Raw genomic sequence first — 10,896 nt, forward strand, 5'->3', positions numbered from 1 at the left:
TCCCCTTAGCTTATGATCTGGTGTTACTACTGCTGCTGGAAAGCAAATACTAACTAAAACAATGCTCTTGAAGCTAATACAGCATGACAGCTTAAATTAAATAAATTTAAACCAGCATCCTGAAATACAGCTTTTCTCTATGAACTCTAGCTCTTTTGCCTTGGTTTGCCAATCAGCTATTCTTTTCACCCACTTCCATCTATATTCAGTGCATCACCCTTGTATTCTGTGGAAAAAAAGCACACTCCAGGCCAGCTGAGAAAGTCTGACTTAACTTTCTCAAGCCAGTTTAATTTGAAACACAGCAAACTAATTTAAAACATAGCAGAGGAATTCGTATACACGATAAACTATTRTAAAATCGGGAATGGTGACTGCTTGCCAGATGAGTTGCCAGGTGTTTCAACCACTGCTTTGTCTCCCATTGGCGATTCCATTCCCTCCTTATCATATCTTCACTTAGCCTCCTACTTGCGTGCGCACACACTGTCTAGACAGTCATGCAACTTTCCCCTCTCAGAGCATTCCTTATGGCCCTCCAGCGTCATAGAACGATTTACACGATAGCTAAAGATTACAGCACATATGCTACCACTTCCGTGCACAAGWTTTTCCTCTCAAGGACACATACCACACGTTGGGGTCTTTCATTCAGAGGGCATGATAGCAAAAAAGCTTCCCCCCTCCCGCCAACATAGGCCACCTGCACACAGGGCACTACAAGGTCCTAAAGACAGGAAACTTATTTCATGTTGGGCTCTAGAAAGGTGCCTGCTCACTCTTCTCCTCCGTTTTATGTATTTTTTAGAAGAACCAAAGAGTGATACCAAAAACATGTTTAACCGGATTAACCTAAGAATGAAAGCGAAACAAATTTAGGCGCAAGCGCTCCTTGGGAACCCTACAGGCGCGGAGGCGACTTCTCCCTCGCCCCAGCAGCCCTGTCCGTAGGCGGGCCTTTGCCCGGGCCGCCGCCGCCGCCTCGCCGCGAGCCCGCTCCTGCGCAGCGGGCGCTCAGCACCACCCCGCCCGCCCGGCGCCAGCACCCTGGGCTCAGCGGCGCAGCCCCCTCCCGCCCCAAGGCGCCCCCGCGGCCGCCCCGGCAAGCCCGGGCTTGGCGCGGACGCCGGCGGCGCTGGGACTCCTCCTCCCGCCCGCGCTCCCATAAGGCGCGGACTTGCCGCGTCCTGTGACTGCAGTCAGGTGGTTGCGGCGCCTTTTCCCCTCCCTCCGGTGCTCCCCTTCCCTCCCTGCCTCCGGGGGGGCCGGCCCGGCCCAGCGGGAAGGCGGCCGAGGAAAGTTAGAGGGAAGTTACCGGGTGAGGAAAGTTGCGGCGAGACAGTCGCGGCCCCGGTAGTGCTGCTGCCCGCCTGTCCCTGCCCCGCCGAGCCGAGCCGCGCCGCGCCGCCTTCCGCGGTAGGGCCGCGCCGCGCCGGGCCGGGCCGCGGCGGCGGGGCGGTGGCGAGGATGGCCGGGGGCGAAGGAGGGGGCTCCGGCGTGGCGGAGTGCCGGGAGCACCTCTTCAAGGTGCTGGTGATCGGGGAGCTGGGCGTGGGCAAAACCAGCATTATCAAGCGGTACGTGCACCAGCTCTTCTCGCAGCACTACCGGGCCACTATTGGGGTGGATTTTGCTCTCAAAGTCATCAACTGGGACAGCAAGACCCTGGTGCGGCTGCAGCTCTGGGATATAGCAGGTGAGGGCCACGCTGCCGCAGGGAGCGAGCCCCGCGGCGGGGGAGAGGGGCCTGGAAAACCAGCCGTCCGCGGGTCCTGGCACTCGGCCTCGACGGAGAAAAGTGCATTTCCTCTCTGAGGTCTGTCCTCTTGACTTTTCTTCTTCTCCTGTTATATTTAACTGTTGTGGTCTGTTTTTGAAGCCTCAATCTTGGAGTGAAGTTCTTRGCTTTGCTTTTCCCATGCTATGTGTGCTCCTGCTAGCTGGTGTTGTGCAGCCTTTGGCTTGGCCAGGCTTTTGCAGCCCTCCTCAGAGCTGCTTTGYTTGGTGGCTCTAGGCTCCCAGGTGGCTCCTGCTTTTACTGCTCCTCCTCACCAGCTTCTCCAGGTGGCCTTTATTATGATTACTGCTTAACTTCTTTCATGGTGACTGCTCCACAACACATCTGGGTAAAATGCATCTCTTTTCCAAGCAGGTTGTGTTTCAGAGGTACACCTTGCAGGCTGAGGTGACTCAAATAGCTAATGTTGTGCTTGGAGGAAGCATGTTCAAACTTTGTGGGCTTTGAGTCGCATACTTATTTTAGAAGTAGYTTTTATCCATGTAACTTGGAGTGARTAAATGGGACTTGGCTTATGTTTAGCTCTGCATTCAGAGTATGTGTTTGTGTGTTTCAAAAGATGTTCTGAGTATGCTGAACCAGAAAAGTTCCCATCCCCRGACTGTAGAGAACTCCTTTCCTCTGTACAGTTCCTGCCTATTCTTGAAAGGCAGAGGTGTTAAAGAACTAGAACGCTTACATGTCAGCTGGTTAACTTTGCTTATGCCAAGGTGTTAAATGCCGCAGTGTAGACTTTTATTCTACTGTGCTCTTGTCTGTATCCTTAGCATCTCAAACTTGGTGTTGTAGTTCTCCTTGTATGTAGCTTGAGTGTTAACCTGCATCTCTCTCTTTCTCTCTCTCTCTCTCTCTCTCTCATTTTTTTTTCTTTTCCTCCTCTTCACTGTGTTAAGAATGTTTTCTCTGGTATGAGAAAGTTAACTATTTTTGAATAAGAGTGTTTTTAAACCTTGTACTACTGGAAGATACTGTAATAAAACAGTAACAACTGGCAGTTACTGTTTCCATGAACTCTCTGTCAAGTGGGATTTCATAAAACAGGAAGTGTAAAATGCAGGCTGCTGTAACCCTGTGATAAACCTGGCTGTATGTCAGTGTCAGTTTTGCTTATGCTCTGAAGATTATTTTAAATGCTTCAAATATAATTCTTCAAACTTAAAAAAAAAAACAAAAAACAAACAAAAAAAMCCCCTCCTTATTACAATATGCTGAAACGCTGCTGCTGTCCTGTAGGGCAAACTGAAATATTCTCTAATTGCTGTTTTGGAGAACAAGTGGAAGAAATACTGGCAAACTCTCAAGTTTTTCAGAAGGGTTCCTTTAAGGAAGGTTTGTGTGTGGTGGGGTGTGTGTGTGTTTGTATCCATTGGTAGTACTGGTGCAAGTTGCTATAACACTCTCCATTTATTTTAGCAAGTCTGGGATTGCAAAGGTTAAATGCAGAACACTGATCAGGATACTCAGGTTTGGCTGGCTGCTGCACTTGAGTTTAACTTCTGTTCAGCTCTTGGTTTCTGAGACTGGGGTAGACTTTTATACTCCCCCAAAGCAACCTGTTTCAACATGCTAGCTGGAAACCCAGCTGTAACTTGTGATATAATTTGGCTAGAGCTTCCCATAGTGTAAATAAGGTCTATTAGCACACCCATGAATTAATTTCAAGATCCAGAAGACTATTTTTCTTTCTTGATTATTGCTCTTAGTGTATCTTGGATATTGCTAGGTGAAGACTGAATTAAGGGCTGCTGTTAAGTCCCTGGAGTCCTGTGCTAATGTTGTCAGTAAATCAAAGAATTAAAAAACTTTATGGTCATTATAATATTTGTATGTTATAATACTGACAGACCTACTGCAGATGATGCCCTGCTAAACTGAATGGGCAGTATTTTTCTCCATCTCTTAAAACATGATACCTGCCTCTGCATGAGACTCTTGAATGAGTCTTTCTGTAGTGGAGAAGGAAAAAAAATCAAAGTATTACTCTACAGTTTGCATTCCAAATTCTTATATCTAATCTGGTGGCTTAGGCTATTCTGCTCCAGTGGGCTATGTCCTTCAAAACAAGGCTGAGAACAGAAGTAATCTTAGTTTTAATGATATTTGATTGGGCTGTGCTTAGCCTGTGTGACAGTAACAGTTTAGACTCCTACAGAAGCAATTCAGTTAAGTGCTAAGTGTTGAAATATGAGGAATTTGAGTATAAAAAATGGTCTTCATGTTTCATGGTCTTAAAACTGCTAATGTCCTTGACCTGGGAATGTGTTCTGCACCTGTCTGTATTCTGAACTCTTGCAAATCCTGGAGGATACTAAAAAGTTTATATAAAAATTATTAGTTACAGAGAACCAGGCAGAAGATGGCTCCTGAACAGTCATAGCACATGTTCCCTAAAGCCTTGCTATTTTATTATCATGTGTAACAAAGTCTTTGAGCATGTGATAGTCATGCTCTTTTAACTCATCAGCCCAACTGTCTTCTGCCTTTCAGCAACTAATGCAGATAACTCTGTATTCTGGTGGGTGCAGACAAACAGCTTTAGATCTCTTGAAGAGATCTAAATCTTATGGTAAGTAATACTACATGTGACTTCCCTGCAAGCTATGTGGTGCTGGCATTCTGAATTGATTCTGATGCCTTTAGAATAGATTCTGAATTTAAGTCTAGCCCTGAAGCGTAGCACATGTTGCTTTCTTATTAGATCAAAGTTTGTGCTTGCAGACACAACTGTAAATCTTTCCTTCAAGAGCTAGGTGTTGCAATCTAAGGTTCTGCACCTAAATCGATGATAAGTACTAGCCACGTAGCTCAATTCATCAACTAAGGATTATAACGTACATACTGTGCTGGTTTCTGGTGTAATTATAGTACGATGCTCACCAGTTTGGCTATGTATTACAATGCAGCAAGTTCCTGCTAGTTGACTTTGGTCTCTTGTGCTAGTTAGCTGAAAGTTTGGGGTGTGGTGTATGGTTTTTCTTTTTCTTTCYTTTTTTTAGTGATAAAGCTATAAGTTCCCTAGCAGAACATGGTATGTTACACTCTCCATGCCTTTTCTTCTTCTGGTGAAAATAGCCTTCCTGTTACAAGGTATAAAATAATGCAAATTCTTGTATCAGAGTCAAGAAGGGAGGAAACAGTGAGGAGGGAAGGAGGTTATTTTGCCTGGATCTGTATGTTCAAAAAATACTCAGGCATGTTATTTTATCTTGACACAGACTGTGGAGACAAAGAGGCTTGGGAGTTAGACTGATCAGCCACTGTCAAATGATCTTGTTTGTAGCATGAAAGATTGTGAAAGAAGCTGCGCAGACTACATGCATGTTCATACAGGAGCAAAACTCTTAAACTGCAGCTGCCCTTAGCCATTACTCCTGTCTTATCTTAGTGTGCAAAGTCATGATAAATCTACTTTCCTGGATAAATTCTGAAAGTTTTAGAACCAAGTTAAACTCCTTCTTGAAAAGACATAAATAATTGGCAAAAAAATGGAACAAAACACATGCTTCCTAAGCATGCCTTCTCTCCGAGAGAGCAACTATACTGAATACAAAGTAGTGTAGGAGGTGAATATAGCATATTAGGTAGAACTAGGTCAAGTATCATTGAAAGAACAATATTTTAAGGAGTTTCTCTGTATCCTGCAACCTTTTGGTCYGATCTAGTAAGATCGGCACCTCTGATGATAGCCAATGTGATTATAAAGAACCAGCTAACACTGTCACTCATGTTAGCTTGTTGTGAACGTGAAGCCCTCTAGAGGTGAAGGGTAGCAAGAGTCACAGATGACCACTTGAGCTTGGCTTCCCTTGGAGCATGTCACTAATGACACCTCACAGCCAAATGTTTTTAAAGCTTTAAGTGATACATCTGCTCTAACTCTGGTAATTGCACCCTTCTTCCAGGACTTTATTAAAATTTATTCTTAAAAGTTTTTATTAAAATCTTWAGTATTGATTTAACTGGAAGAGCATGGCTATGAAGTTAGCAAAACAGAGAAGGAAGATTGTTCTTACAGGTATAGCATGTTTAGAGAATTTAAATTTTCTGGAGTTGTACATTAAGACTTATTGCATGCAAGTTTAATAAAACTCTTTTCTGTCTTCGTGGAGTAGTCTGAAATCTAACCTGTTGAGAGAAGTGAATACCAGTATGGAGGATGGAATTATCATATGATCTGCAGAAGTGATTCTGTATTTGCTAATCTTTCTGTCTTATCAGAATGAGACATATCTTGTCTGGAGGAGCAGAGTGCTCCTTGCTTTTGCACTTGCTTGTGGAAGACAGTTTTGTACTGTTGTATGTTTTGGTGAATGAGTTTCAGAGGTATTCAATATGTTCCATGTAAAATTCTCACAGCTTTAAGTAGCTGTATATTTTAGTTTATGCTAGGTTTGCATTTGTGTTACTGGTGTGCAGGGAGACTGTAAAACAACTTGTATGCTAGGCTGTAAACTAGTTATTTTAATTATAAGGTGTTTTTTAATAAGGTCCAAAGAAAACCTTAAGTGATGTTAATGCTTCCCTCAAAGTCTTTATGGGATACCTAGAAAACTTCTTCAGTTTACTACTCATTTCACTCCATGTGCCGCAGAGGCACATCTCAATTGCTTTTCAGAGGAGCCTGCTCTAACTAAAGAGAGCTCAGAGAGAGTAGTCTCCAAAGCAAGTCTTGCAGCAACTTGTGCTTGCATGCAACACACCTTAAGGATCAGTGAAGAAGTTTTGATCCCATTTTAATCCCTACAAAAAAATCATTAAGGAATTGCTTAGCCCTGTGCCTAGAACAAGAGAAATGAGCAGGTTGTCGAGATTCTCTGTCTCCACCCTATACTCACAACTGCTTTTTCTGTTGTAAATAAGAATATTTGAGTGCAACAAGAGAAGGAGAATAATAATAAAAAAAAGGTTATGGAAAGGTGCACGTACATCCATCAGAGAAATGCAAAAACTGGAACTCAAAGCTTCATTTCAGAAACTGGAAGAACTAGCAGAGGATCTGAGAAATAACTAGTTTGTTATCCAGCAGTGGAAGTTCCAGTTGCAGCTGCCTTAATGTGGACCTGGGAGTGCTATTCTGGTAACACCTGAGGCAAGAGAGAAATCCCAGAGTCAGGACTGGAAAGTCTTCTCTATGATGAAATTCAGTCTCATTAAAACCAGATTGAACAGAGAGCACTCACAGGCCTTTAACCTTGCTATAAGCTTACTGCATGCACACATTTAAATATAAATCTCATATTAGAAGACGGAATTACTTGAGGGATAATGTTAGCTACTAGTTTTACACCTCTTCGGCCAAAATTTCAAGAAAAGTAGGCCTGCTGTTTTTGAAAGAAGCTGTAGAGGCAACAAGACTGAAGATGCACAATAGACTTCCAGCTAGAAAGCATCCCTTTGTGGAAAGTCTCAAGTAGGTATACTTTGCTGCAACTCTTCTGGAACAGTAGATTATAGTTATAAACTTGGGAATATGCTTTGCTGATTTTGTGGCTCTGCAGTTAAGTAGTCTAAATAATTGTTAAATGTTGGGGGGGGTTTTTGGTGTGTCTGAGTTTTCAGACATCTTTGTGTACCACGAGCTTTTTTTCTTTTCTTCTAGTTAAGTAGCTAGCTATCAAAAGATATCAAACAAGGTACGGTTTTTGTCTTGCTGGTAAGCAGCTCCTTTGTCTTACCAGGGGAGTACTGCATTTCTTGTATTACTGAGCGTTCTTGTGCTACATGGTATATTATATAGCAACTCAAACTACTGTATATTAACCCTCACCACAGAGGCTTTATGGATTTGAGTTTAAAATTGGGCATTCCATAAGCATATGCAAAATGTTAGTGCTTTGAAGTTGTCAGGCAATCTAGTATGCTAATCAGTTTTCATTATGTGAGACAGGACTGTCTAGTTCTTTCAGCTAAATGGTGGACTTGAGATGGATCATCTTTGGATATATTGGAAATAAGCTCAGAACATATTTACAGACTTTTCTAGGTATCCTAGGAGGAATATTGCTAAATGTGTTATCTTTTCAAAAAAAAAAAAAAAAAAAAAAAAATCTAGTACCTGTGTAAAGCCTAAAGATCGATTGTATTGAGCTTGCAAGCACTCTTAATTTCTGTTGAGAATGGAGTGCTTTATATGTGCATAAAGCCTAAAGATTGCTGTATTGATCTTGTGAGAACTCTTTGTTTCTGTTGACAGTGAAGCACTTTATACTTGGAAATGTCATGAGCTTCTTTCTAATCACTATTGGATAGCTGAATTAGAAGTTCCACCTCATTTTGCAAACAGATAAGGTGTGTATCATAACACTTAAACTTTGCACTTGTTGCAAGATCACATGAAGATATTTCTGTAGTACTCTGGTGCAGAGAATAAAGGATGAACGGATATCCATTTAAAAAAAAAAAAAGGCCAAAATCCCAAATCTACCTTAAATAAGAACTCAAGTATTGTAGTTTCCATGTGCAGCAGACAGGAGAAAAATAGCATATACTGTTCAATGTAACTAACCTTTGGATCAAATTATAAAACACTGAAAGTAGAAATTACTGTAGAAATTCGTTAACTTATGTTGGTCATCATTAAGATTATTTTTTCTTGAAGCAAGTATTGGCTAAATTTTTGCTTCTCAGGAAAAACAAGCTTAGGTACTAGCTGCTTAAGTCGGTATTTAAGTAAGGTGCATTACCCTGACGAACCAAACTGGATGTGGACCATAATACGTCATTAAAAATGAATATTTAATAAATTCTACATGAATGTAAATCTACTTTTATCAACAGTTTTGCAGCAATGTCAGGTTCAGAACTAATCTTGATGACTTTATCTCATTTGAGGAAAACTGAGTTAGTAAAAGGCAAAGTAGGGATGTGCAATGTGCATGACTGGCTCCAGAGATGACTCCAAGAGCCTCTGTGCAAAGCAAGTTTCTGTGCCTGAGTTACAAGCAAGGATGCAGTCTCCAGGGTGAAACCTTATGCTGAAATTCTGCCTCACAGGACAGTTAGAAAACTCTTCCTTGAACACCAGCTGTAGCCACTGCTCTAAATACTCAGTTTAGGCTTTCTAAAGTGCAGTATGTTATCTCAAAGGGAAGTGATTTACAGTTTGAGATTTTTTTGCTTATTACTTTTATATGAAAGTGTATCAATAAGTCTTGKGAAATTCTTGCAAATGTTACAGCTAGTATAAACAGCAGTAAGCAATGACTACAAAGTACAACTTACTTCTCGATTTGCTTGTGGTAAAACATTAGACACTAAAAGTTTTCCTCTGGCTGTGGAGATGCAGAGCTAAGATAGATGTGGTAAGACTGTACTTTAAAGCACARCCAGATTTCAGGGTTATTGTAGAGCTTGTCTGAAAATATATCTTAGATTTTAAAATTTATCTTAGTTCTGGTCAGAGAAAGCATATAACCCTTTCAGTGGGGGTAGCTTCTAGATTAGTAGCAAATACAAAACAATACTCCTTACTGTGTGGATTTTAGCAGATCTTCAAAGAAAGTTTTTTTTTTTTTTTTTTTTTTGAAAATTTTTTAAGCCTTTTTGTCACTGCAGACAGGTTATGGGAACGTGTTCGAACACTCCCAGAGTAGAGTGCTGGGTAGAGCGATGTGGCAGCAACTTGATACTGAATTGCACACAATGTGCCATGACACATTTACTATTTCAGAGATTAACATTTTTTCAGTCTCGTGATAAGCTTCTTGAGACAAAATGACTTTTGAATTGTTCTCTTGTGTGTTCCAAAATGCTATAGGGCCATGCAGCGTCACAGGGCTATCGCAGTATGGCCCTGGCTGTGTGGCAGTACACCAGAGGAGATGGATTCAGGAACATCAAGCACAAAATAGCTTACCTTTGGTGGAAGACATGTTTGAATAAGTCTAGTTCGAACAAAGTAGGAACTACCCATTCATTTTGTTGCTGCACTAATTGGGCTACGTAGGAGAGTTTTTCATGCTATGTTTGACATCTATCTAGAAACTACTTCGCTTTGAACTGTTCTTTTGTGGACAGAAATCTAGTGTTTAGTCAGGAACTTTCTCTCTTGCTAAAATACATTCTATTTAAATTGTAAGCAAAAAAGTGGAAATAAATGTGTAAAACTCTAATACAAACAAGTATCTGTATTTGCACATATATCTGATGCTGGACAAAGCCAACTGAACCATGAGCAGGGTATCTTGCCTCTAAACTTAAAGACAAATTAGGGACTAATTCTAGGGATTCAAAACTAAGGCTAAGGACAGCAATAAAAGCTTATCAGTTTTTCTCTAAACTTCCCTGTGCAAGCTGTGCAATTGTTTGAGGAAGACTTCCTATGTACAAGGCCCATACTCTTGTAAAAGTGTATGGRTGCCCTTTTTCATCTGCTGGGATGGTGTCAGTGAGGGCAGAGCATTGTAGCCCTTCTACTGAAAGGGAATTCAATAAGCTACCATCTCTAGCCTATTGCCCAYTGATAAGCTACTTCACTGTAGACAGATTTTTAAGGTTCTTTATCATGATAAAATCTCCTCTAGGAGATTATTCTTTCTCTTGGTGTTGTTTGTGCTAATTCCAATGCATGAAGCGGATGCCGAGGTGTAAAGATCGTGACAGACTCATAGCAACATAAATGGTATCAGTCTGTGAATGCCCTGAGAAAGGTAAAAGGTCTTCCCCAACACTATGGGGGAATAAACAGCATTGTAGATACAGAAATGGACCAACTTGTAGCTGAAGTTCATCTTGTTCTACTGCACGCTTTCTGCATAGTCTTTTAAGTGACRAACTTTACTGATGGGAATCAAGGGTATAACTTAAGAGCACTTAGGCCTCTGTTCCTGCTTTTCACTTGTAGTGGATAGGGCTAACTTGTCTTCCATTTGGAGTAAAGTACAATAGCAAAGAAAGTCATTGAAGAGATTAGTTTCAATGCCTGTGAAAATTCAGGTAACTAAATTAGGTCAAATTCAGGCTATGTTGCACAATGAAATTTTATATTGATTCCTACCATTTTGTAATGAAACAACATTGACTCTGAGGTCAATGGTGAAAGCACTTCTGATTATGATCTAAGGAATCAAAATAGTGAACACGAACTGAGACTCTCCCAG

General features: G+C 41.4%; 1 protein-coding gene across 1 annotated transcript in view; it reads left to right on the plus strand.

Moving 5' to 3' along the window:
• The first annotated feature begins 1,422 nt into the window (after positions 1-1,422).
• Positions 1,423-10,896, plus strand: part of RAB32 (RAB32, member RAS oncogene family) — a 22,446-nt gene continuing 12,972 nt past the window's right edge. The window contains exon 1 of the mRNA XM_085310557.1: positions 1,423-1,696. Coding sequence (XP_085166683.1) covers positions 1,468-1,696 — 229 coding nt within the window. The 5' untranslated portion in view covers positions 1,423-1,467. The remainder of the gene's footprint in view (positions 1,697-10,896) is intronic.

The sequence above is a fragment of the Rhea americana genome, unplaced genomic scaffold (genome assembly GCF_003343005.1).
Source record: "Rhea americana isolate MKP2758 unplaced genomic scaffold, rheAme1 scaffold_108, whole genome shotgun sequence".
NCBI classification, from domain to species: Eukaryota; Metazoa; Chordata; class Aves; order Rheiformes; family Rheidae; genus Rhea; species Rhea americana.